This window comes from Lissotriton vulgaris, chromosome 5 (assembly GCF_964263255.1).
Source record: "Lissotriton vulgaris chromosome 5, aLisVul1.2, whole genome shotgun sequence".
NCBI lineage: Eukaryota > Metazoa > Chordata > Amphibia > Caudata > Salamandridae > Lissotriton > Lissotriton vulgaris.
In genome coordinates this window covers 315,937,903-315,965,811 of record NC_141693.1, presented here as the reverse complement: position 1 = coordinate 315,965,811, position 27,909 = coordinate 315,937,903, and the positions used below count along the sequence as shown (strand labels likewise).

At 47.7% G+C, this 27,909-nt stretch overlaps 1 protein-coding gene across 2 annotated transcripts in view; it reads right to left on the bottom strand.

Annotated features, from left to right (window-relative positions):
- The window catches only part of TNFRSF14 (TNF receptor superfamily member 14), a 466,810-nt gene that overhangs the window by 287,787 nt on the left and 151,114 nt on the right, over nucleotides 1-27,909 (bottom strand). Inside the window, exon 3 of one of the 2 annotated variants that reach the window (XM_086921550.1) lies at nucleotides 269-400. The exons of the other annotated variant lie outside the window; for it this stretch is intronic. Within the exon in view, the coding sequence (XP_086777676.1) occupies nucleotides 269-400 (132 nt within the window). The remainder of the gene's footprint in view (nucleotides 1-268; nucleotides 401-27,909) is intronic. 2 annotated transcript variants of the gene reach the window in all.

Below are 27,909 nucleotides of genomic sequence, written 5' to 3'. Positions count from 1 at the left end.
TTTGGACCCTTGGCTTTGTGACGTAAGCCTGATGGCATGTGCAACTTTATTGCGACTTAGATTTAAAGTACATAATCCTCATTGATACGAAGTACAGACAAATGACCAATATATACTAAACCCTAGCCTTTTTTACATGTATTATTACCCCATCAATGGTCAAAATACGTTCTTTGACTTTAATCTGTACATTTGTTATGGGATAACACGTGAATATTATTTGGAACAAACTGAAATTGACTTGAATATTGAAAAGCACTTTCCTTACCAGGATCACAGCTTTTGCATTTAAAACACTCTGTAAGACCAGAAGGATGATCCATATATGTCCCTGTCATGCATGGAATGCAGGACGTAGCACCAGATGTAGTAGCCGTGCAGGGTCTTTGCACTCTGTTACCTAAAACCAACACAAGGATATTTGTTACCTAGCGTAAGCATACTATTTAATTTATATTAGACACACAATCTTGAATAAATAAAAGATCTACATCTTTCACTTCTGTACTGGTTATAGAATGCCAGTGAGACAGAGGCCCGATTCGCACATTGCATTTGTACTCTGCAGCAGTGGCATAACACATGCCCGTGCAGCTCCGCAGTGCGGGGGTCCCCCAAGCTTCAGGGGGCCCCTCAGCAGAATACTCAGGCTGGAGAGCTCCTGATGGAGTCCGGAGGTGGCCTCTACGCATACCTTGCAGGGGGCCCTCAAGTTTCGTTACGCCAGTGCTCTGAAAAGTAGTTCTACCTCTCATATTTTCTATGGGAAGATCCTCACACATGTAAGTTTACCATTTAGGGGCGAATTCCAATCTCGCTCCTAACGCGATTCGGCTGGAAACGTACGAACCATATGCGTGTTCTCCACCCGACTCGTACAGCTGTACGAGCAAGCAAGTATGATGCGAGAAACCGACCGAACCGAATCCGGCAGCATGCAGCCGCATCGTACTCGCTCGGTAGGACAGACTGCATGAGTCCGACTCGGTCGGAAAGCACTCTGGATCTGGCTCGGTTAGAGAGCTTTCCGACCCAGATCGGAATCGGCCCCTTAGTGGTAAACGTGGACTGGACAAGGGAGAACAGCTGGACAATGGAGAATACTTAATATTACATTGGAGGGGTTTAGGAAAAAGTAAGGAAGGATTTGGGAAGGGCTACGGAAAGGGTTTAGAGAGGGGCAGACACCCACCCACAAATTAGTAAGTCAATTGGTATTCACAAGCTGCCCTTGTGAAGATACTAAAGTAAAAAAGGACATAAAATGGGTTTAAATATTGTCCAGTTGAGACCTGGAGTAAGTCAAGTACTACACATGATCATCCACTTGTACTGAAATATCCTAAAAAAAAAACAATGGAGGGAGAGACTTACAATAGAACCTTATAGGAAATAATGTTACAATTAATTTATTTATTTTCTTTAAAAAAAAAAAAAAAATCATACATTTAGGGGTCGATTTCGATTCGGTAAAATCCCTACGAATCGCCGTACGGAGCATTTTTCCCATACGAATCGTACACCTTCAACGTCCCCGTACGTACGATGAAGTACGATCTGAACCCAAAGCAGATCTCTGTACAAATCGTACGAAAGCCCATACGACTTAAAAATACGTACAAATCGCATTCGGGACACGCAGTACGCGACGTCCGTACGGATTGAAGCAGCTTTTTACGAACCAGCAAGTACGATTCGTTACGACAACACTCCGTACGACTCTTTTTCTACGGGAGTTTGAAACATCCGTAAAAGCATATTTCGACTTGAACCGCGTGCGAAACGGACCCCACCCCAGGTACGCAAGTGCACCCCATGATTGCAGGGGTACGGTGCGTAGGGGTACGGTGCATCGGGGTACGGTGCGTGGGTGTACGCTGCATGGGTGTACGGTGCATGGGTGTACAGTGCGTAGGTGTACGGTGCTTAGGGGGTACAGAGCATCGGGGTACGGTGCGTACCCCCATGATTGCAGGGGTACGGTCCGTATGTGAATGTGTGGTTCTCTGTACGAATTGTGCTCTCGTTCCCCGGTCCGGATCGTACTTGTCGGGTCGCACAGCATGTTTACGATTCGTACGGTTCACCGTGAGGGTCCTGTATCGTACGGATTTTCCCTTGCTTTTCGTACGGTTCGCACACATTCGTACGTATTCTTTTCCTACGGATCGTACTACGCGATTCGGATGGATTGTACAATTCGTATGGAAACGGCTACGAATACGAATCGCCGTACGGATTTGTTTCCTGAATCGGAATCGACCCCTTAATGTGATATAATTATAAATAAATAGAAAATACATATAATTTTATAATAAAATATTGCAAAACATTTTACCATTTAAAAATAAGTGTAACTCATTTATTAACATGATTACATTAATTTAAATTCATTCTGTACATGTTTTGTCATTTTAAATATAAAATAAATACACTTAATTAGATTTTTTTAAATCACACTTAAAAATATTTTCAATTGACTATTTATTAATATTTGTATTATTTGTTTATTTTACTTAATTGAAAATTACGTTAATAGTATTGTACAAGTATTACATTGTGGTAATCCTGGTTAGGGCCTTTTAGGAGGGACTCCATATTGTTTTGTCAACTGTAATTGTGGAAATAGTTTTATCACAGTATTTATTAAACTTGCCAGCATATGCACTATTCAGTAGGCCTGTGTTGTCAAGTCAACGGTGAAGGCTACGGACGATACTGGTGCACTGGGTAAAGTTATCTTAGATTTCTAAGGCTTGATCTGTTTATTATAAAAACATTGTGAGAAAGCCAGTAGGTCTGTCTCACAATGTTTAATGCAAAAAACATGTGTTAAAGGTAATAGTCTTTTGTCAGTTGTTTGTTATTACACTGAGGTCAAAGCACATAGGCAGTTATTTGGGAAAATGGAGTTTCACACATTACCATAGTATGCAAGGGGTTTGGTACGGGTGACCTACTCAAGCCAAGCGTATGGATTTACAATGGGATACGACTTATTAGAGCCTCTGATGAGAGATTTTATACAGTTTTGACAACTGTAACTATAATTTTGAACATATTTAATTACTGTATACCGGATAGTTGCCTTGTGGGAAAGCTTATCCCCAATACAATAAGTCTGAGTTGGTTATAAAGACAAGTCAATGATACTTGTAAATCCACTCATCCAGCCTCTAGGTTGCAGAGTCTACTATTTAAAATATCTTAAATACATATCAGAGGCTTGAATGTTTTTTCAATTTTAAGAAAAATATTAATTTGTATTTATCCCATACAAAAGAGAACTTAGAAGAAAGGATTCAAAAGTATACTGCAAACTAAAAGGCCAATACCTGTTTCGCAACAATTGCATTCAGTGTGTCGTTTCATCAGGGCAAGAGGTGTGTGGAAAATCAGGATCAAAGTACACTTGTCATACTTCCCCAGGAACAAATGAGCAGCTGAGCCACGCAACCCTGCCAGTGGCTGCTTTGCCACCATGGTCCAAGGAGTCCCAAGATGGAGAAGCTCAATCTTATTTCAATGGCAGACTTCTTAAATAATGCTCTCCAGTATCCTTCACTGTTGTAATTGGCATCCACAATCTGACAGTGGGTAAAAGAGACTCTATAATAGTCTGTTAGACTCCGTGAGCTCAGACACGTTCCGCCCCTTAAACTCGATGGACATGTGAGCGCACAGGGAAAGTCAGCATGTCAGCACAATCCTTTAATGATCCATGGTGCTCAATGAGAAAGGTTCCAATAGGACAAAGGCAGATGGTGTGCGTTTCCATTTAGAACGTTTTTTACAGAATTATTATCTCTCTGCTATTATAGCTCTTGTATAGTGGCTCATACCTTTGAGGAGATGGAGCCGCCTCAGTCAGCGGGGCATGTCGCAGCATGCTGAGCTGAGTCAGAAAATGGCAGAAAGCTCTTTAAAGAGGAAGAACGGATGGATTCTTTAAATCAGGGGCAGTTTAGAAAGTTCCGACCAGCAACGATAAAGCAGGATCGAAGCACCTAACCAGCAGTGCATGGGGCAGCCTATCCTGCGCTGTATGGGACAGGATCAGCACAGTCATCGGGTGTCCTAGCCTGGGGTGAAGGCTATGCTCAACACCGGATCAAATAAGCAGAAAGGGTGCAGCGCTGCAAGTTTCTTGTCGATCCATGGGGGTCACAACGTTGAACTGCAGCGAGCAATGTTCTTTGGCCCAGCAGGGTAGTGCAGCACAGACCACAGACCAGCTTGTTAGCGTGAAAAAGGCTGCTTTATTGAAGACAGGTAAACCTGACAAACAAATTCCTTGGCCTGTGCCGTACAAAACGAAACCTCACAAAATATTTGCCACCTTCCTTACACCCCACCCCTTCCCCTAAAGTTTCCCTTTGCTACCATTTAAAAAAAAACTTGCAACTTCTTAACCTTTCCTAACCTAGTTATCTCTGTAACCTTCCTATGCTTCTTCCCCTTCCTGCGTGCTCCCAGAGTGACCTTTCCCAACCAAAAAACTGTAACTGTAAACAGACCTACCAACTATTACCCGGGAAAAAACTCCACTCAGAAAATTCTGGCCCCCAGACTTTTCTGACCACCCCCCCAACTAGGGACCCTGTCACCTCAGATATATACGGATGTCCAATGCCCTGTCCAAAACCTCTTTGATCTGAATGATAAACAACTCCATTCCATACCAGGACAAGTGCACCCCATCCTCTCTAAAAAACAGTAGACTGCTGCATAACGCAGCTCCGGATGCTCCATTCTCCCAATACCTTCCCTGTCACAAAACAAACACATGTCTCGGTTGATCTTCCTCCTTGCTTTATCTAACGCGGCTGGTCGCTCCGCTCCCCTCCACTGTCTCCTGGGAATAAACTCCGACCAGACCCTGTAATAACCTGACCACTGCTGTTTGTTCTCTAATATGTCCCTCTTCATCTGTTTTAACAGGGCAAAACCTTTACACTGCACCAGATCATTCTCCCCCAAGTGAATAAGCAAAACATCCGGGCAAATCCCACCTCTGATCCCCCTCCCGTTTAAAACTGGGAACAACTCATGCCATCGCATACCTCCTTTCCCCCGCCAATGACCCCGAAACAACTGCAAGTCCAAGCCCAGATTGAAACCATTTCCTTTCCCATACTCCTAACGTTCAGCCTTTTTTATAAACGAGTGTCCTACAATGAAGATAGACAATTGCCGCTGCAGCAGGCCTGCCACCGCACCTGCAAAGACACATATATGAGGAGGAAATAAACATCATGCGTCCCTCTCCCCAGAGCCCCTCAATCAGATGTATGTTTTAAAGCAATCCGATTTCCAATGCCCCAAGTGCATAAGGTCTTCCCTCCCCATCCCTTCTTAGCTGTGTCCGTGGCCGCACCGATGCTGAATGAATGAGCCCCATATTGCCCAGGATCTTCCCCATATCCCTGAAAAGCTCGCCTCAAAACCCAAAGCAGCTGAGACTCTTGACACCCTGCTGCCCCCTTTGCGCTGAAAAACCTCCCCGTCGTCCCGCTCCAACCCCCCTGCCAACCTCCCCCCCCGGCCCGTGGGGCACACTGCCTTGTCCACCACCGATCCCATGACCACCCATGTGCCCAAACCCGCTGATCCGTCTTAGAACGCTTGAGCTGTATCACCACCTCGTTCACCCGCAATTCAACTTCCCCCACCAAACTCCTCCTGTCCCCCTCACACCCAACAACTCCGAAACCCGAAAGGCCCGAAGTACATCCACAACATTAATGTGGAAAACAAAACTACGTCTTCCGTATTGCGGCATACCAAGGGCAAAAGCCGAATCAAGCCGGCCAGAATCCCAACTGATATGGGGCTCCTCCGCTGAGGTCTGCAACCCCTCTCCCACGCCCAGCCTTCCAGTAGTCGAGTACCCAATTCCCCTGCCGAAGGCACATAACCCCACCACAGTTTCCCCATGAAAGCTACAGCCGACAATTTGCCCGTTATTGTCACTCTGGACAGACCCTTGTCAATCATGGTCAAAATGAATTGGACTACCTGCTCCTCCCGTACCCAGAGCTGCCCACGCCGCGTCGCATTAACTGTCAAGGAATTCCCGCCACGCCTGTTCATATGACTTTCAAGTGGAAGGGGTCAGCGTCTCTCTTACCAACTGAACTACCCTCTGTCTCCTACAGACCATATCCCCGCTGGAACCGGCATCCTGACCTCTTCCGCCTCCGTGGCTAGCCCATGGAACCTCTGCCACTGTGAATGAGACAAAGCGTCCGCAATGTCATTGTCCACTCCTGGTACATGTCTGGCTTGAAACAAAATATCATGCTCCAAACATCGCAGCACAAAAACCCTCAACAACTTGAGAACTTGAGCGTCCCTGGCTGATTGCCTGCTCACAACCTGCACAACCGACATGTTTTCCAACTTAAATATCACACTTCCAGTGCGCCGAATCCTGCGCCCACACTTTCACGGCCACCACCAGTGGAAAGAGCTCCAGAAACGCAATACTCCTCCCCCATTCTTCCAATGTGGTGGCCCTTTTTCTGCGCACCACTGGCCCTGCCAGTAGAGACCAAAACCTCCTGCCCCTGCCGCGTCCGAGGAGATGGTAACAGCTCATTCCCAGTCTACAGGAAGTGCCATGGGAATGCAGTTAAAGTGTTCCAAAAAAGTTCCGCCACATACGCAGGTCCTCCCTAGTGCCTGCCGACAGGTGCATATGGTGGTGCGGGAGGGTTAAACCAGTCAACGACAAACCCAAACATCTCCAAACTGTGCGCCCGCTCGCACAACTCTGCACACAAAATTCAGGTGCCCCAGCAGGACCTGTACCTCCCTGACTGTCACCATCTTTTTGGTCGGCAAGCTGTCGATCAACAGCATATGCACTTTTTTGTCCCCCGGCAAACGGGCTTCCATCGCCCCTGAATCCAGTTCAATACCAAGAAATTACAACACCTTCTTGGGACTCTGCATCTTCTCTGGCGCCAGAGGCACCCCCAGGTAGCCCATGAGCTCTTTAAAACTAGCCAGCTGCTGCTGACAGTCTGAACAACCGGGCAATCCCACCGGAAAATAGTCATCCAGGTAGTGTGTCACCGTCTCTTTGCCGGTGAGCCATGAAAAAGCCCACTACAAGAATGTACTGAAGCGCTCAAACAAGGCACACGATATGGAACAACCCATTGGCAGTGCTTTGTCTATGAAGATAGACCTGTCTAACTGGATACCCAACAACTGGTAATCCTCAGGATGGACTGGGAGCAGCCGAAATGCCGACTTCATGTCATATTTTGCCATGAGGGCGCCTGTCCCTACTGTCGTGACCAATTGCCTCACCACGTCCACTGATGAGTAGGATATGGATGACAACTCAGCTGCTATGAAATCATTAACCGACGCCTATCCGGCCATAACAGGTGTTGAATCAACCTGTATTTTCCTGGTTCCTTCTTCAGCACCACTCCGATTGGGGAGATGATCAGGTCCCGAATGGGGCTACTCCTGAAAGGACCCGCCATGTGCCCTTCCCGGACCTCTTTCAACAATATTTCCCGCACCACCGGATCATGTTACTTAGCGGCCTTCAGATTCTCAGTCCACCTGGCCGCCCACGGACCCTTGCAGCCCAGCCAGAATCCCTCCTGAAAACCTCATTGCAACAGTGCTGCGTCCTCGGTCCGTGGATAGGACGCCAAAAATTCTTCCAGACTGCCCTGTTTAATGGGAGTAGGAGCCTTTGCCCAAAGTCCCTTGTCCTCCCCTTCCGCACCGTCCCCCTGTCGGCTACTGTTCAGCCTGGTTGGACAGCTGACCCTGTCCCTCACCACCTCTCCCACAGCATTGCACCATGGGGTGCTTTCCTGCACACTTGGAACATTCGTGACGAAACTTGCAGTATTGCCTTGCGCAGGTGCCTTTGTTAAAATCCCAAAAGACACTCAATTTATGAACGGAATGCAGAACAAATCAAAACATTCACCACCAGTCAAGAGATCAGGGTTAAATCCATAATTTTTTTGCTCACCATGCCAACCAAGTTAAGCCCTGGCCATATGCAAATCAGTCTTGACCCTGTGCCTCATGGGAACAGTCCAGCCCGAACTGCCAAGCCAGGTCCTCCCTGGACCGAAAACACGCATCCTAGGACCGGTTTCAGGGTTTCACCCCTCTTCAGCCAGGATAGCTTGAAGTGCGAAGTAGCTCCCCTAAATAAATGCTCGCTTCCACTGCCCTGCACCCTTATTGCCTGAGTCCCTGGATGTACTAGCAGCAACTTGAACTTGTCCCATTGAGGCCGCATCGACCCACCGGGGTTGGGGCACCGGCGACCGGTCCCCCCTCCTCCTGCACACAACCCCCTGTACGTCCCTATTGGGAGTGTGGCCGTCCGGATGAGGCAGAGCCGGCCCATCCTCTCGGTGGGGTACAGTCGCATACAACTCTCCCGAGCACCTCGCCTGCCGCCCCTGCCAAAAAGAAGTGGAGTCTGACATGCCGGGGTTAGTCCTGTTCACCGACCCCCAAACCCAGAGTCCCCGACCCACCGACTATCCGGCACGCTGCCCGTGCCCGATGCACCTGAAGAATGACCCCCTTGCTGAGCAGACGCGCCCCCCCAAGACCACGCCCCACCCCCCGACCGGGTCGCCCCACGCCATCACCCCCGGGAAACCCACGTCCTCCCCCTCCACGTTGCTCCATTCCAAAGCGTCCACCACCCTACTGCCCGGCCAGCCTGCGCCAAACTTCCTTGGTCCCCAACGCACTCTGCACGCCTCCCTACCCCCGGGGCCCCTCCACCCATCCCTCTCCGACCACCGATTCCTGAGCCCCTCCGGTGGCCTCTCCAACCATCCCCCTAACTCAAGGGACGGCATCGGGCCGTGACCCTGCAACACCACCCCTCTGGGCACCCACCCCCCCACAGTCCTCATGTCTCCCAACCCCACCCCTCGTGCCCCCCGGTTCTCCTGAGTACCCACTCTCCTCACCCCTCCCTGCATGGCCCTCCTTCCCGCTGCTGTCAATCAAGAGAGGGGAGGCCCGGCCGCTGTCTACATCAGTGGGGGCGGCCCCTACGCAGCCCTGACCTATCCCCAACTGTCTCCGCACCAGTGGGGCCCCCAGTACCCGCTTTGAACACCAACGCTGGCCACGCATTCGCTGCCCGCCTACCGCCCTGCATCGTCTTTGAAGTCACGGCCGCCTTGGCAGTGCGGCCGCGCACCCCCGCCTCATGTGAAGGCGCAGCCGCCTAAGCAGTGTCCCCGCGTCCCCCTGCCTCAGTTGAAGGCGCGGCCGCCTTACAGTGCGGCCGCGCCCCTGTGCCACCTCTGAACGGCGCTTACGGGTCCGCAGCGGCGACCATGCCAAGTCAGCCGCCGCAACACAGCTCGCAGCCCTTCTGGGGGTCTCACCTCAATTTCAGGCCGCAGCATGTCCATATGGCCCGCTTCTGCCAAGAGACAAAGCACCTCAGAAACACGTGGGTGCCGAAGTAACAGATTGTAAGAGCTGTCAAAAAGATATCAGGCTATTAACAAGCATTGGCAAAAACCAATGCTTCTTTTTAGGTATGTACAACTTCTGTAAAACAGAATTATAACATGTATAGAAAATCCTTTTTGTACAAAAGTTGTAGATATATATATTTATATCTATATCTACAGAGATATAGATATGAATGAATTAATGTAGGTAGATAAACAAACAGATCAATATAGATATAGACTTTCGGAAATGCATTTTTAGATTTGCTTGTAACTTTGGACCATTGGTGAATCCGCACAAAACTTTCCCAAAAACAATTCTGATCCCCCTCAGCTCATTCTTGGAAGGTTTTGGGGAAATCCATCAAGCTAGGGTCAAGAAAAAGGGGGCTCCCAAGTCGCTTTTTCCCTCTTCGTTTTTCTATAGGAAAACTGGCCAGCGATACTGCAAAAACTGCTAAATGGAATTACACCAAATTTAGTAGAAAGCAAGGCCTGGGTCCAGAAACCATGCTTTTTGTGATTTGGGGCCAGATGTAGGTAATTCCGATTTACCGACTCTTAAATACCGAATCATACCGATTCGGTATTTAAGAGTCGGTAAATCGGAAGGGGGCAGATGTAGGTAATTCTAATTTTAGAATTACCGAATCTGTATGATTCGGTATTTACCGATTCGGTAACTACCGAATCGGTATTGCCCATTGATTCCTATGGGCCATGAAGCCCATAGGAATCAATGGGAAATACCGAATCCTGCAAGGCTGCATGGGGTGTCACTTTGACACCCTCTAGCACCCCAAGTACAGGCTGGTGTGACATGTGGCACACATACATGCCCTAAGGGCATGTCTGTGTGTCACATGGCACAGGTGTACATGCACAGATGTGCTGTACACCTGAATTCGGTATTTTACCAACCAATTGGATTGGGTGGTAAAATACCGAATTCTGAAGGCCTGTAGCACTGTAAACAGTGCTACCTACATCTGGAATTTACCGAATCGGTCAAATTACCGATTCAGTATTTTACAGAATCGGTAAATTTACCGAATCGGTAAATTTACTGAATTTGTAAAATAAAGGGCCCTACATCTCAAAATCCAATTACCGGTCAGTAACGGCCGAATTCGGCCGTTACCGACCGGTAATTGGCGACCTACATCTGGCCCTTGGTGTGAATCCGTTCAGCAGTTTTTGAGACATTAAGGCTCAAAGAGAGTTTGTATATTCACGTTGTGGAGGATCCGCAGAGTCGACAGACCTTAAGATAATATCTGATTAGCTGATACCACATCAACAGAGATGTGGAGGTAGACATTTTAGGACTACAGGTCTCAGTCACATGTCCTCAACAAATGTTTAAAAAAAACATATTGGGGAGCATGGTGGGGATATCCTGCCTCCCTAGGCCTGGTGGGTAACCAGTCCCAAACGGAACCCACCAGGGCCAAAATAAATATTTTTCTTTTTTAAATGTTACCCCAAAGTTGTGGAAACCTCAGTAAATAAAAAAAAAAAGAAAGTGCAGACTCCAGAGATAAAAAAAAAAAAAAAAAAACATCATTGGTGGGCCCGGGGAAGTGGCTCTATCAATTTTATAGTGGAGAGGGGAGTGTGACACCTCCACGTGCCTCCTCGAGGCCCAATGGACCCCTTCCCACGGGCCGTGTTTTAAATTGAGGGGAGGGGGCTACACTGTTACAGTATCGAAAAGTATGGTCTGTCACTGTTTGGTATGGTATGGTATGGCATGGTATGTCATTCTATAGTTAGATATGTTGTGTTATGGTATTTCCAGCCATCGGATGGTATGTCAGTGTATAGTATGGTATGGCCTTTCATTCTATGTTATAGTATGGCCAGTCATTCCATAGTATGGTATTGCTTGTCTTTGTATAGTATGGTTTTACTTGTGATTGCATAGTATGGTATCGTATGGTACAACTTGTCATTGCATAGTATGGTATGGCCTGTAATTATATGGCATGGTCTGTTATTGTATAATATGGTTTGGACTGTCATTGTGCAGTATGGTGGGTATGGAATGGTAAGGTCTGTCATTGTAACAGCAATTTATAGCCTGTCATTGTAAAGTATGGTATAGTATAGCTTGTCATTTGTATAGTATGGTATGGTATGGCTTTTCATCGCATAGTATGGCACAATCTGTCGTGGTATGGCATGGCCTGTCATCGTATAGAATGGACCAGAGTGGCATTTCATTGTATAAAATGGTACGGCACTGAGCAGATGTGTGTGTCTAGCCCTCCTAAGGTAAATTGGTTAATTGCTTCTTGTGGTACTCAAGAAGAGGAGACTGGGATGAGGAGTGGTAGAGCGTTCCATGATTTAGGACTGATGTAAGAGAAAAACCCGTTCTAGTCTGATTCTGTATATGCATGGGATGTGTGTGATTAAGAATCCTACGGAGCTGAGGTGTCTAGTGTGTTGATGGAAAGAGAGGCAATTATTCAGATAGATGATGCCTAAGTTCTGTAGTGCCTTGAATGTGTGTGTGCTGAGTTTGAAATGGTAGCATTTTGTATGAGGAGCCAATGGAGCTTCCTGAGGGGTAGTGTGACTTCTGTGTGGGAGGTTGTGGAAGATCGATAGTCTTCTGCTGATTTTCTTAGTGATCCCGGTATAACGAGTGTTCCCGTAGTCCAAATTGCTGGTGACTAGAGCATAAGTGACAGTTTTTCTAGTGTTGTTTGGAATCCATTTGAAGATCTTCCTCAGCATCTTCAGGGTCTGGGAGCAGAATACAGTAAAAGCATTGACTTGTGAGGTCATGTCCAGTTTACTGTTGATGATTATCCAGAGGATTCTGGCGTGGGGGCTGGGTGTGGGTTTGAGTGTGGCCAGCCACCAGTTGGAGTCCCATGGTGAGGAATTATTGCAGAAGAGCAATACTTCTGTCTAGTCAGTGTTAAGCTTTAAACAGTTGGTTTTTAAACCGTTAGCAACTTTGGCCTTGCTAACTTGTTTCTTGTGTTGGGGGGTCTTGTCCGAGAGGGAGAGTATGAGTAGTGTGTCATCAGCGTAAGAGAGTCTGTTGATGTCGTGTGCGCGGATGAAATTGGCAAACTGTACCATGTTTGCATTGAAGGGGGTTGGGAGGTGCTGAGCGATGAACCGTGAGGAACTCTGCAGGTAAGTTTGTAAGCTTCTGGGGTGTTAAGTGCCAAGCTGACAGCTTACGTTCTAGCAGTTAGGAAGGGTATAGTATGGTATTGCCAGTTATTGTATAGTAGGGTATGGTTTGGTATGGTATGGCCTGTAATTGAATGCGATGGTATGGTATCTTCTATAATTTTATACCATGAAGTGGTATGGCCTGTTGTTGTATATGGCATAATACTGTATAGTCTGGTGAGGTATGGCCTGTATAGTATGATCTGGTATTGCCTGTCATTGTAATGGCACTGTAGGGTATGGTATGGCCTGCCATTGTTTGTTATGGTATGATCTGTCAATATATATTATGGTAGGGCTTGTCATTGCTTCGTATGGTAGGGCTTCATATTTCTTATTGTACAGCCAACCACTGTAAGCATCTGATGAAATGGCTTGTCACTGTATGGTATGGCCTGTAACTGTGTAGTACGTATGGTACAGCCTGTCATTGTATAGTATGGTATGGTACGGTCTGTCATTGTATAGGGTACTATGGGATGCCCTGCCCTTGTTTAGGTTAATATGGATGGTATGCTGTTGTAAGGCCTGTTATTTTATAGTGTGCTATGGCTTGTTATGGTATGGCCTGTAATGGTATAGTATGGTGTGGTATGGCCTGTCGTTGTATAGAATGGTATGGCCAGTGATGGTATGGTAAAGTCCAGTCATTGCCACTGTAAATAACAAGGACCCCCTGAGTTAAAAATTAATTCAATTCCTAGGTCAGGGACAAATATATATGAATAGTAACAACCTAGGCAATTATATCAACTAGTCCATACAATGACAACTGGGAGAAGTAACACAATGCCAACTATGGTTCTGGCTTTTACTAACACAGTTACATGAAAAATACATATCTCATTAAAAACTTGTATCCATATCCAATATAGACCAAATCACACAATATTAATAAAACAAAATCACAAAAATAAAATACAAGGAAAAACACAATTAGTGGCACATTATAGAAATCGACGCGCGTTTCGGCGACCAGCGCCTTCTTCAGGAGTAGCCACGAATTTCCTGGAAAAATTATATAATGGAATACATTCATTATGGTATAGCCTGGCATGGTATGGTATGGTATGGTACAGTATGGCATATCACTGTATAGCATAGTATGGCATGATATAGTATGTTATGGTACAGCTTGACACATTATAATATGGTAAGGTATGGCATACCCTGTCATGGTATTGCCTGTCACTGTATAATATGGTATAGTATGGGCTGTGATTGTATTGTATAGGATGGTACAGCCTGCTATGTGCAGTATAGTATGGATGGTATGGTATTATCTGTCTTTGCATAGAATAGTATGGTTTTGTATGGCATGCCATGGTATAGTATGGTACAGTATGGCCTGTTCTAGTATAGTATGATATGGCCAGTTATATAGTATGGTATGGCGTGGTATGGGCCATGATTGTATGGTATGGTATGGCCTGGAATTGTATATATATATATGGTATGATATGGCATGTGCTGTCATTGTATGGTATATGGCACTGTATATGGTAAGGCCTGACTTGTCATTGTATGCCCTGGTATGATATGGTATGGCACTGTATAGTATAGTACGGCTTTTCATTGTTTTGTATGGTATGGACTGTCACTGTATAGAATGATATGGTATGGTTTGGCCTGCCTTGCCTTTTTATAGGATGTTATGGTTTAGTATGGCCTGGTATAATATGGTATGTCATTGTATGGTATAGTACCGCTTGTCATTGTATATTATGGTATGGTGTCTCTTTGTATACTATGGTCTGGTCAGTCATGATATAAGTATGGTACGGTAAGTCATTATAAAGTATGGTAACTTTTGTTACAACATACACATTGATTCATGGGAAGAAGTGCAATAGGAGCGGACAAACAAGCAAAAAATCCCTGTACAGTATAATGTTATTTTCAAGCTGGGATGTACTATGGAACCTGTAATCGTGCAAACATAAACCAATTTTAACACACACTTTGTTTGCATAAAACATTTTAATCACGCACAAGACTTTCTCTAAATAATGAAACATATAAAAAAAACACTTTATTACAAACTAAACAAGTGATTACTTAAAAGTGATAGTACAAAGCTAAAAATATATTTTGAAATCATTGTTAAAAGCGATGCTATCCACCTGTGGGAAAATAAAACGGAACAAATACGAACTAAGGAAACGAGCGGTGGCGTAACAGCGAGAAGCAAAACCAGGAGAGAGGCAACCTAAAAACACATACACTTTTAGTGAAGTGCTGCAAATAGAAGAGAACAAGAATTGGCAAATCCAATAGGTCTCGGCAATGCCCGAGCTATTGGCCTTGTTAATGTGAATGTCTTTTACCCATGTTGTCTAGCAGCACATCTGCTATTCAGCATGGCTGAAAGTTACTGATCAACCCCCCATGTGGAGTTTCGAATATGCTACTTACCAGTATGCATCTGTTCTTGGCATGTAGGGCTGCTGACATTCATATCTGTGCATAGATCGCCGCCTAGTGTTGGGTCCGGATGATTGCACATTGTTGTCCTGGAAGAGTCTTCGAAGTATCACGAGATAGGTGGCTCCTCCCCTGGACTACAGTGCGCATGGGCATCGACTCCATCCTCAGATTGTTTTTAGCCATTGCGGCCAAGATGGAGTGAAACTAAGTAAATGATGACCATGCTAGAAGTATATGTGAATACTGCAGCTGCTACAGGCGCCGGGGAGGAGGGCGGGCGATATGAATGTCAGCAGCCCTACATGCCAAGAACAGATGCATACTGGTAAGTAGCATATTCGGTTTGAGGCATGTGGGCTGCTGAATTCATATCTGTGCATAGAATACATAGCAGTCCCTCCATTAACGGCGGCCGCCCGTGCCAGCTGCAGCAGTTTGGAAAAGTGTTTTTAGAACAGCCTGCCCTACAGCTGCCTGCTGTTTGGCGTGCACATCAACACAATAATGTTTGGTAAATGTGTGTGTGGTAGACCATGTGGCTGCTCTACATATGTCTTCCAAAGGAATATTACCAAGGAAAGCCATGGAGGCCCCCAACTTTCTGGTGGAGTGGGCCCTTGGTGGAATGGTGAGAGTACGCTTGGCTTTCAGATAGCAGATCTGAATACATTTAACAATCCACCTAGCTATACCAGCTTTGGAAATGGGGTTACCTTTGTGTTGTGGCGCAAAGGCAACAAAGAGTTGTTTTGTCTTTCTAAAATCCTTGGTCCTATCGATGTAATACATCAGGGCCCTTTTGACGTCAAGGGTGTGGAGCATTCTCTCCGCCAATGACTCAGGATTTTGGAAGAAAACCGGCAACTCAATAGTCTGGTTAATATGGAATTGAGACACTACCTTAGGAAGGAATTTAGGGTTAGTGCGAAGCACCACCCTGTTGGAATGAATTTGAATAAATGGCTCTTGGATTGTTAGGGCTTGGAGCTCACTAACTCGTTGCAGCGATGTAATTGCTACAAGGAAAGCCACTTTCCACGTCAAGAATTGAATCTCGCAGGAATGCAGTGGTTCAAAGGGAGGACCCATCAGCCGGGTGAGGACCACATTGAGGTTCCACTCCGGAGCTGGTGGAGTCCGCGGAAGGATGACTCGTTTGAGTCCTTCTAGAAAGGCTTTAATGGCAGGCACCCTGAAAAGTGAGAGGTGCTGCCTGTTCTGGAGATAAGCGGCCATTGCGGATAGATGTATGCGAATGGAAGCATAGGCCAGATTACATTTGTACAGATGGAAAAGATAACAAATGATGTTATGAATAGATGCATCTAGCGGGTTAATGTTGTGGTCTGCACAATAAATGGCAAACCGCTTCCACTTTGCCGCATAGCATGCTCTAGTGGTGGGCTTCCTCGCCTCCCGGATGATGTCCATACAATCGGGAGGCAAGTTTAGGTAGCCAACTCTAAGACCTCAGGAGCCAGATCGCCAGGTTGAGCTGTCGGGGATCTGGATGCTGAATGTCGCCATGGCTCTGCGTCAGAAGGCTGGTTGTGAGGCGTAGCCTTTGATGCGGTACCACGGACAGTTCTAGAAACGTGGTGTACCATGGTTGGCGAGCCCACGTTGGAGCAACCAGGATGAGAGTCATCGAGTGCTGCCTGAGCTTGCGTGCCACCAGCGGTATCAGAGGTGCTGGGGGAAAAGCGTACGCAAATCTGCCTGACCAGTTCATCCATATCGCATTGCCCTGCGACTGTGGGTTTGAGAACCTGGCGGCGAAGCTTTGGCATTTTGTGTTCTCCCTTGTGGCGAACAGGTCTATCTCTGGATGACCCCACCTTTGGAAGTACGGTTGGAGTACTGATGGATGTATCTCCCACTCGTGCATTTGGTGGCTGTACCTGCTGAGCAGGTCCGCCATCTGATTGTCCTTGCCCGGGAGGTGTTCTGCCATGAGGAAGATGTTCCTCTGAATGGCCCACTTCCACATGCTCTGAGCCAGATGAGACAGCTGTGGAGAGTGTGTTCCTCCCTGCTTTTGAATGTAGTACATGGCCGTCATGTTGTCCGTCCGGATCAACACGACCTTGTCGCACAGATGTACGTTGAAGGCTTTCAGTGCCATGAAGATCGCCATCAGTTCCAGAACATTGATGTGCATCTTCTTTTGCTGTGGTGTCCATAGTCCCTGCACAGTGTAATGGAGTACATGAGCTCCCCATCCCTGGAGAGAAGCGTCCGTTGTCAGGATGATCTGTGGCACAGGTTCTTGGAACGGTCGTCCCTTGCAAAGGTTTTGTGGATTCCACCAATGCAGAGAGTTGTATGCCCGACCGCTCACCAACACTAGGTCTTTCAACTGCCCGTGAGCCTGAGTCCACTGACGTGATAAGCACTCCTGAAGCGGACGCATATGTAGTCTCGCGTGCGGGACTATGGAGATGCAGGAGGCCATCATGCCTATCAACTGCATGAACACTCTTGCTGGAAGCGAGTGTTGAGGTGCGAACTTCTGTATCAGCGATTGAATGCTGCTGACCCTCACTGAATTTGGCTGTGCTGTGGCTGCCAGAGTGTTTATGGTCGCACCCAGATACTGCCGTATGTGGGCGGGTTGGAGGTGGGATTTTGGGTAATTCAGTGAGAATCCCAGATCATGCAGGAGGTGAATGGTGTGGGACATGTGGGCGGCACACTGCTGGGCTGACTTTGCCTGGATGAGCCAGTCGTCCAGATAAGGGTAGACATGGATGTTCTGTCTCCTGAGGTGCGCCGCCAATGTCGCCAGGCACTTTGTGAACACCCTGGGTGCCGTGGTGACTCCGAAAGGCAAAACCTTGAACTGGTAGTGCTGGTTTTGTATAGTGAAGCGGAGGTACTTCCTGTGTGAAGGGTGCAGTGGAGTGTGAAAGTACGCATCCTTTAGGTCTAAAGTTGCGAGAAAATCCCCCTGACTGAGCAACGGGAGCACTTGCTGCAGGGTCAGCATATGGAAGAACTCCGACAGGATGTAGTGGTTGAGTAGGCCTGAGGTCCAGGATGGGCCTGAGGGACCCGTCCTTTTTTGGTATTAAGAAGTACAGGGAGTAGACCCCTGTGCCTCTTTCCTGCACAGGCACGAGCTCTATTGCTCCTTTTTGCAGCATGACGCTGACCTCCTGCTGCAATAAGTGCAAATGCTCGGCCGACATAGGACAGTGTCTTGGGGGCATGTTGGGTGGAGAGGATGTTAACTCCAGACAATAACCGTATTGTACAAGTTTTCTGACCCACCTGTCTGTGGTGATGGACTTCCAGACTGGCAGGAACTGCTGGAGTCTCCCCCCCGACCGGTGTTGTGTGGTCGGGGGGCAGTGACAAGGCGTCACTGTTTGTTGGTGGCAGAGGATCTGGAGTTGTTGTTTCAACGACCTCTGCCCTTGGCGCTGTTACCACGATATCCACCTCGACTCTTGTTGGTGTATGTGGACTGAGTGTTGCCCTTGTAGTACTGCGTGGACTGGGAGAGCTGGCCTCTGGAAACGCCTCTAGTGCTTGAGCGACGAAAAGACCCACCCCGAAACTGCTGGGACTGTAAGGCCCCCATGGATTTAGCAGTTTCCGTGTCCTTTTTTATTTTTTCCAGGGTGGTGTCAACCTCCGGGCCAAACAGGTGATCTGGATTCACTGTTTGATTAAGGATGGTGGTTTGGTTTTCCGGCTTAAATCCAGAGATTCTCAGCCAGGCATGTCGTCGTAGCATAACACTAGTGTTGACAGCCCTGGCTGTGGTATCAGCCGCGTCCAGAGCGCACTTAATGGAAGCATTAGAGATCAGCTTCCCGGCCTGAATAAGGATCTCAGCCGCCTCCTTGTATTCATCAGGCAGGTGCTGCAACAGGGTCTCCAGTGTGTCATAGTGTGCCCTGTCATACCTCGCCAGAAGCGCTTGTGTGTTTGAAATGCGCCAGATGTTGGCTGCCTGTGCTGCTACCCTTTTCCCTGATGCCTCAAAGACCTTAGATTCTTTGTCTGGGGGAGGAGCATCACCCGTAGTCTGAGAATTAGCCCTCTTCCGGGCATTTGAGACGACAAGGGAGTCCAGAGGCAACTGTCCTTTGATGTAGGTAGGATCAGTAGGCGCTGACTTGTATTTCTTTTCAATCCTAGGGTTTATCACCCTCGACCTGGTAGGCTCTTTAAAGATCTTGCCAGCATGTTTCAAAACACCTTTCAGCATAGGCAGAGTCTTGACAGTTCTCTCTGAGACTGAGAAGGTATCAAAAAGGAAGTCGACATCAACAGGGTCAGCATGGAGCTGGACGTTGTGATTGTTAGCAGCCCGTTCAATGAGGGCATTGAAAGCTGCAGAGTCTTCTGTAGGAGACGTTTTTGCAGAAAATAGTTGAGGGTCTTTTCCTGCTTGAGGATCACCTGGGTCAGCACCAGCGGCCCAGGGTTTGTTGGTATCCTCAGGGTCTGTATAGATAGGATAACTGTACTCATCCTCATCATCTCCCTCCCCAGCGTCCACATCAGAGTAAGTGGGCGAAACATTATGAGTCTGTGGAGAGAGTGGTTCCACCAAGACGGGAGTGAAAGCAGAGTCCTTCTTTTTCTTGAGAAGAATATTGTAGGACTCCATTGGACGTTCTGGGGCGATTTTCCGCTTGTGGAGGGAAAGCCTGCCCGTTTCGGCATCAATGAAGTGTTCCTGATGCTCGTCCACTGAAGGTCGTCGAGGCTGTGGACCGGGGACCACCGTTGACGACTTCGGCGCCGAGGAAACCTTCTCGGGAACGCTGGCGACCGCCTTAGGAGCGAAAGCCTTCGGCGCCGTCTTGGGCGGCAACGTAAAATGAATGGGCGTGGACGCCTTATGAGGTTTCTCAACTGGTTTCGGAGGCGGAGGATCCTTCGGTCTGACCGATAAGGTCTTGTCCCTGATGCACTGTAGGGAGTCCGTCACCTTCTTGGTGAACGCGGCGGATGGGCGCGCCGGTTCAACGGAACCCTTCGAGGCCTCACCAGGAGTCGACTCTCATGGTGCGCTGCTCTTGGCCCTGTCCTGTTGACGCGGAGTCACGAGAACCTTCGGGTCATTCAGTCCTTTCTTCGGGTCAACAAGAGCTTTCTTCGTGTCGCCGAGTTCTTTGCCGGTGTCGACCGTCTTCGGCGCCGACGCGCTCGGCTTGACCACCTTGACTTTAGTCTTCAGCGCAGCAGACTTCGTCTCGACGCCCTTGACTTGAGCCTTCCGCTCGACAGCACCCTTCGGCTTCTTCGGCGCCGAGGGCTCCGAGGCCTTGGAGCCGACCAAAGGGATGCGCACTTTCGGTTTCGAGGACGGCACCTGCGCAGTTTCTTGTGTCGAGACCGTAGGTTTCACTTTCGGTTTCGATTTGCCATGGTGCGGCTCAATAGCAATGTCCGTGGCCGAGCCCGAAGGCGGGGCCGTAGAACCCGTTGTAAGATCTTGGGTAAGGCCCGAAGGCGATCCCTCGACCTGAGCCTTATGAATTGGCATGGCCCCAGAGTCAGTTTGAGGCAGCTCTTCATCCGAGCTATCCTCCATGTCCCCGAGGGCCCCGTCATCGTCTCCTACCTCGTCGACGACTTCTTCGGCCTCGAACATCTCAGCAACCGCGTCGTAGTCGTAGTCGATGTCCGACGCGGGGTTCGACTCACTAATGTCCTGGATAGATTCTTCCTCGACATCCCCTGCATCGAAGATGTCCACAGGCGCTGGTGCAGCATGCTGGGCCTCCTGGCGCGCAGCTCATCGAAGCTTAAGCGTCTTCTTGGACCTGAAGCGTGAACAAGCCATACACTTGGCTTCATCGTGGTCCGGCGACAGACACTTGTTGCACACCGGGTGGACGTCGATGTGGGGATACTTCGAGTTGCAGACGGGACATCTCTTAAATGGACTACGGTCCATGATGAACGGTCGATAGGGTCTGAAGCGTTGACTGGGCCTTCTGCGTCGAAGCACGCAGGTGTAGGGAATCCGGCTCGGAACCGAGCTGGAAGAACTAAGACCGAACGCAAGACTATACCGACGTATTAGACTAAAGACCTTTTGGTCTTAAGAAAGTTTTTTATCGATTCCGACAAGAGGGAATTCAAAGACATCCGAACTCAATGGCGGAAAAAAACAATCTGAGGATGGAGTCGATGCCCATGCGCACTGTAGTCCAGGGGAGGAGCCACCTTTCTCGTGATACTTCGAAGACTCTTCCAGGACAACAATGTGCAATCATCCGGACCCAACACTAGGCGGCGATCTATGCACAGATATGAATTCAGCAGCCCACATGCCTCGAACATTGTTATGCCCCTCCTATCACAAAAAAAGCTCTATGGCGTGGCCTGCGTTAAACACATCACAGCTCTTTTTTTAAGTGACTTTCAGCCACGTGGTCAAATCATTTCATGGTTTTTGAGAAAGCCTAACCTTAAATAGCAGCTCGCAAATCTCAACAGAAACAGTAAATAATCATATGTATTAGGAGCCTGAATGAGTCTACCACTATAGAAGGATGGCTGAACAGCCATGTTGGCAATTTTGTAAAGTTTTAGTTAAAGCATGAATGACTGTGTACTGTGGAGCAAGTAGTTGAAGCACAACTGCCAACCCACTGCTGTAGTCTCTTTGGTTTTTATGAAAGGCAATGAAGGAGTTATTAGGAATACTCAGGTTCTGATTTTACAGTTCATTCATTTTACATTTCTAAACAGCACTTCTGGATCAAATCGAAATAAGTTACTTTTTATTTATGTAACTCATCATAGGCTACAACAAACATCCACATTACATCACATCATAATGAACCTTAGAAAAACACGGAAATATTGAACTAGAAGATAACAGAGTAACTCAGAGAACTGCTAAGCAATATATAGCAACAGCAGCAGATATGACGTTTGGTACAGCAATTTAAAGTTTGGGTGATATTAACTTAAGTGTTGGTGTAAGAGAAGTGGAGTGGGTAAACTGCAAAGCAATCACGTCTGTTTTGCAGAGATTAATCACAAGGTAATCTTAGATAATAAATGGAGTGTTGTTTCTGAAAAAAATTAAGCATGGGCTGAAAATCCGTTCCACTCGCGGAATTTGCGAATTTTTGGCAATTTCACAGTCCGCGAATCGCGTGAAAATAAAAATAAAAATAAAATTGTCAAAGAATTTGCAATTCCCGAGTTGGTGGATTTTTTTTGCTTGTTCGCGCTTCAAAATAATACAATCTTGCGCGTGTGGCGTTGACTTATCGTGATTCTGAGTTTGCCGAGTTGTTTTCCTCCCGGTATGCGTGCGCTGCGCCATTTTCGATCTTGCTGCGTGCTCGCGTGAGACTTTTCGACCGCGAGTACGTCATGGCGTGATCGCACAAGACTATTCGACCGCGAGTACGTCATGGAGCCCCGCCATCTTGCAATGCAAATACGTCATAAGAGCCCGCGATCAAGCATCGCGAGAGTAAACAATTGCGAACACGTAGATGCGCCGCGCAGCTGACATCCGGCAGGAGATTTGAACATCTCACTTTCCCGAAATCGCAAAAATTGCAATTCTGCACAAGAAATCTATCGCTGGTAGCATAACCCTTCTGAAATTGATGATTTGGATCAGAACAACTCCTCAGATTGACATTTGGCTGCACTTTTTTGTGCAAGGAGTGCATTTTGGGGGGGGGTTGGGAGGAAAGAAGTGCCCCAGAGTCTCCAACTTCCTGTTCCTGTCCAGCAGGCTCCTCCCAGTGCTTTGTCCATATCGTGGTCACTTTTCATTTGGATCTGGAGCTGTAAGGATTACTCTTTGTGGCTGCTGCTAGATATTTGTATTTGATGACTTTTTGCTTGGATCACTTTTGGAGTTGAGATTTTACAAGTAAGTTGGTTTTGTTTGTTTGGGGCACTGCAGTTGCTGCAACTACATTTTATAAACTTTTTCACAACTTTAAAAAACAATATATTGTGGGTAGCCACAGTATCCAGTAGGCCCATGGTTAGTCATGGGTGCATGATACAACTGTTTCTGTGAGTTTTGTTGAACTTAAATATCATTTACGGCATGGATGGCATGGAATTGAATAACTCACTGTTATATCTATGTGTAAGTTTTTTGTAATTTTGGGGTGCGTGTTAAAGCCACACTAGCCAGTAGGCCCAGGGGTAGTCAGTGGTGCATGGGCCAAGTCTTTCTGTGGGGTCTCTTGAATTTTAACATCATTCAAGGGCATGGATGGCATTGGATTGGGGTGATGTTTGTGTGTATTTCGATTTTTTGGGTGTTGTTGGGGCCTGGTCCAGGCCCTGGCCATGTGGGTGGGGGCCATTTTGATGCCTGGTCCAGGGCCTGGAAAGTGGGTGGGGGTCTACGGGCCATTTTGAAGCCAGGCAGTGTGCTTTGCGCCACAGGCCTGTACCCAGTTTGCCTTGCTTTCATACCTTATGCCCAGGGGTAGTCAGTGGAGCATGGGCCAAGTCTTTCTGTGGGGTCTCGAATTTAAACATCATTTAGGGCATGGATGGCATTGGATTGGGGTGATTCTTGTGTGGATTTTGATTTTTTGGGTGTTGTTGGGGCCTGGCCATGCTGGTAGGGGCCATTTTGAGGCCTGGTCCAAGGCCTGGCCATGTGGGTGGGGGTCTAGGGGCCATTTTGAAGCCAGGCAGTGTGCTTTGTGCCATAGGCCTGCACCCAGTCTGCCTTGCTTTCATCCATTATGCCCAGGGGTACTCAGTGGTGCATGGGCCATGTCTTTCTGTGGGGTATCTTGAATTTAAACATCATTTAGGGCATGGATGCATTGCATTGGGGTGAACTTTGTGTGTATTTTGATTTTTGGGGTGTTGATGGGGCCTGGTCCAGGGCCTGGCCATGTGGGTGGGGCCATTTTGAGGCCTGGTCCATGGCTGGCCATGTGGGTGGGGGTCTAGGGGCCATTTTGAAGCCAGGCAGTGTGCTTTGTGCCATAGGCCTGCACCCAGTCTGCCTTGCTTTCATCCATTATGCCCAGGGGTACTCAGTGGTGCATGGGCCAAGTCTTTCTGTGGGGTCTCTTGAATTTATACATCATTAAGGCATGGATGGCATTGGATTGGGGTGATTTTTGTGTGTATTTCGATTTTTGTGGTGTTGTTGGAGCCTGGTCCGGGGCCTGGCCATGTGGGTGGGGGCCATTGTGAGGCCTGGTCCAGGGCCTGGCCATGAGGGTCAAGGTCTAGGGGCCATTTTGAAGCCAGACAGTGTACTTTTTGCCCTAGGCCTGCACCCAGTCTGCCTTGCTTTCATCCATTATGCCCAGGGGTACTCAGTGGTGCATGAAACAACTCTCTCTGTGTAGTCTCTCTTCTATTAATTTAAACATCCATTTTGGATTAGAATTGCAATTTTTATTTTGGGTCTTTCCGTTTTTGGGTGTGTTGTGTTAATAATAATAAATGCCTAGTTGCAAATATTAATTGAAGCAAGACATATGCAACATTTATTTAACTGATGTTCCTCTGGCTGCCTTTGCTTTTAGGCGCACAAAGACTGAGAAGAACCAGGAATCATCCTCATCATCATCACTTATTGTAGTGCCAGCAAGAAGTCCTTCTGCGGTGTGTGGTGTTGTGTGCACAACGTCACGTGACGTCACGTGTGGCCACAGCCAACTCTGCAACTCGTGCAACTGCGTCCTGCTGTCCTGACATCTGAAGAAGATAGGCCCAAAGAAAGGTGGCCGTAGCTCCTCTACCAAGAAAGTTTCCAGTGCAACTGCCAGTAAGAAGGAGCAGAAGAAGCAAGTGGCACCACTTACCCAGGAGAATGGTGTGCCGACCGCAACTTTTTTTGGGGGAAAAAAAAACTATGCCTGCAGCAGCGTTGTCCGCCGGGGACCATGCTGGGAGCAGCACCTCCGCTTCATTGGGCTCAGTGCCACCATGCCAAGTTAGGCCCAAGCCCATGAATGCCGCAGAGGCAGCCACTTTAATTGCTCTTTCACCATCGACCAGTGATGTTGGAGTTGACTCATCGCAAAGTAGCATCCAATCAACGCAGGGTGTAACTCACCTGACGAGTGTTCAACCACAGCCGCAACGACAACCACAGGTGCAACAAGGAGAGCACAAGGAGAGGCGCAAGGAGAGGCGCATGGAGAGGCGCAAGGCGAGGCACAACTGCCCACAATGCTTGTTCCTCCAGAAGTAGGGGCACATCAGGAAATCGAGATTCATGTGGAGGTATAAGCCGAGCAAGCCACTCCTCCTGATGATCCATTGTCTTCCAGATCCCCAGCAAGGAAAAGGTCAAGGAGGGCTAGTACAAGTTCTTCAACAAGCCCCCTTCCTTCTGATGATCTAGATCTTGATTGGCACCCACCAATGCAGTCTGAGAGGGAGGCACGCTAGCCGACAAAGCTAGGTAAAAGGAAGGTTCCCGCTAGGCTTTCAGTTACGAGTGATGACGAAGAAGAAGTAGAAGTGGTGTATTCAGCTGCTGATGAACAGTCTGATGATGATGACACAGTCATCACAGTCGTCACTCCAGCCCCAGCGGGCATGCAGCAGACAGACATTTTTACCCTATCCAAAAATGCTGCTGTGCAGGATGTGTGCGGCGTGGCACCACTGGTACCACCACCAACACAGGTATCTACTACACCAACACGACCTACAGCTTCCATATTTTCTCATCAGAAAGGCCGGCAGGGACCTCCATCCAGCTCGACCTCCATTACCTCAAGTAGTGGTGCTGTAAGTGCACAACAGAGTCAAATTCCGCCACGCCCATCCTCCACTTCATCTGGCATTGAAAGTAGCACCTCCACCACCACCAGAAATCTCCAGTCCCCAGTTTGGGACTTCTTTAGTATTAGCAAAAAGGCGGAAAACCTAGTCATTTGTTCGATTTGTAAACAAGTAATTAGTAAGGGTAAGCTTGGTACCAACTATGGTACCGGAGGCCAGAGAGGTCATCTCCAAAAACACCACATTATCCAGTGGGAGGCGCACTTAAGTAACATCCGGAAAGCCAAAAGTACAAATCCAAATGTATCCATTGATATTGCATCTGATGACAAGGAGCTGATCATGCAGGGGGGAGGTGAAGAACCAAGAGATATTTTTTCTGGTACACACAGTACCGCTGGCAGCAGCACTGCAGTGGTAGCACCCACACCCTCCTCTACCCCAGCAACATCTAGGAGGCACAGTAGTCTGGTAGAGACACCAATGCGAAAAAGTACATCAATGAGCCTAACTAGGTTGAAGAAGTCTGGATCCTCATCACATATGAAAACTGTCCTGACCACCATTAAAAGCATGTTTTGGTCGGAGGCTCCATTTGAACGCAACCACCCAATGGCACGTCTGTATAATGCAATGCTGGCTAAAATGTTAGCGCTGGACCTTCTCCCTTTTTCTTTCGTGGAAGGGGTGGGTTTTCTAGAATTTGTGGCAACAGTCTGCCCTAAATGGAAGGTTCCTAGCCCGTCCTATTTTGCCAGAGTTGCAGTTCCAGCACTACATCACGATGTGCTGGAGGTGATTGGGGCAGCTTGGCAGAAGATTGCTGTTTGCACTATCCACCTGACAGACATGGGGACCAGTTGCCAAGCCGTTGATTACATGTGCATCACTGCACACTGGGTCTCTTTTGCGGGGGTTAGAGAGAAGATAGCTGCAGGTGTTGACAGTGTCACAATTTTCAAGCTACTCGGAAACATGCACCAGTAGCCATGTTTGCCATGGAGAAATCTCATACTGCAGTAAACATTTTGGAGAAGTTTAACAGTAAGGTCTTTGAATGGCTGCATCCAAGAAAGCGCATGATTGGTTATGTTTCCACGGATAATGGCAGTAATATAGTTAAGGCCATGTCTGATGGTGGCTATTTCAGAGTGCCGTGTTTGGCGCACAGTATTAACATTGTTGTTCAAGATTTCTTGAAAAAAGAAAACACAGTCAGCATGTTACTGACCACCTGCCGAAGAATCCGCACACATTTCAGCCATTCTTTTAAGGCCCGAAAGCAGTTGAGAATCATTCAACGTAACTGTAGAGTGCCAGTCAGAGGACTCATCCAGGAGGTGGCAACACGTTGGAACTCAACCTTCTACATGCTTGAGCGTCAGTTTGAGCAGTACTTGGTAATCAATGAGTATGTCTTTAACGCACGGGGTGCTTCTATGAAAGACATGAGGCTAGAGGTAGATGAATGAGACCTAGATAAAAGCCTGACAGACATGCTTCGTCCTTTTGAGGTGTTCACGCGTGAAGTCAGCAGGGAGGACTGTACTTTGGGCAAAGCTATCCCATTGTTGCGCATGATAGAGCACCAACTGAAGGCGGTGTCTTCAACGTTCCGAGTTGATGCTGAAAAACAAGACGCATATCAGTTGGCGGAGAACTTATTAAGCCGCCTAGTTGACAATGAAAGGCTTAAAGCAATACATTCAGAACAACATTACATTTGTGCCACTATTCTGGATCGACGGTACAAAAAGGCACTGGCCAGCAATACATTCATTCCTTTTTAGGAAGCAGATGTTTCCAAGTACAAACATTGGCTAGCTCTGTCAACCACTCGGTTCGAAAAAGAGCGGCAGGAAATTGAAGGAACCACCACAAGTACTACTGAAGCAGCAGGCCATCTGGCGTCAAGGTCCACTTCTGTGGCCGAAGGCAATCACTTTCTCTCACAGCCGTTACTGACAGCAACAACCGTATCATCATCATCACCTGCACCAGGCCCAGCCAATATTGTCGGAAGCGGATTGAATAGCTCATCATGGGTTTGCTCGTTCCAGTGTTGATGCAAAGGCAACAGATGGTACGCAAA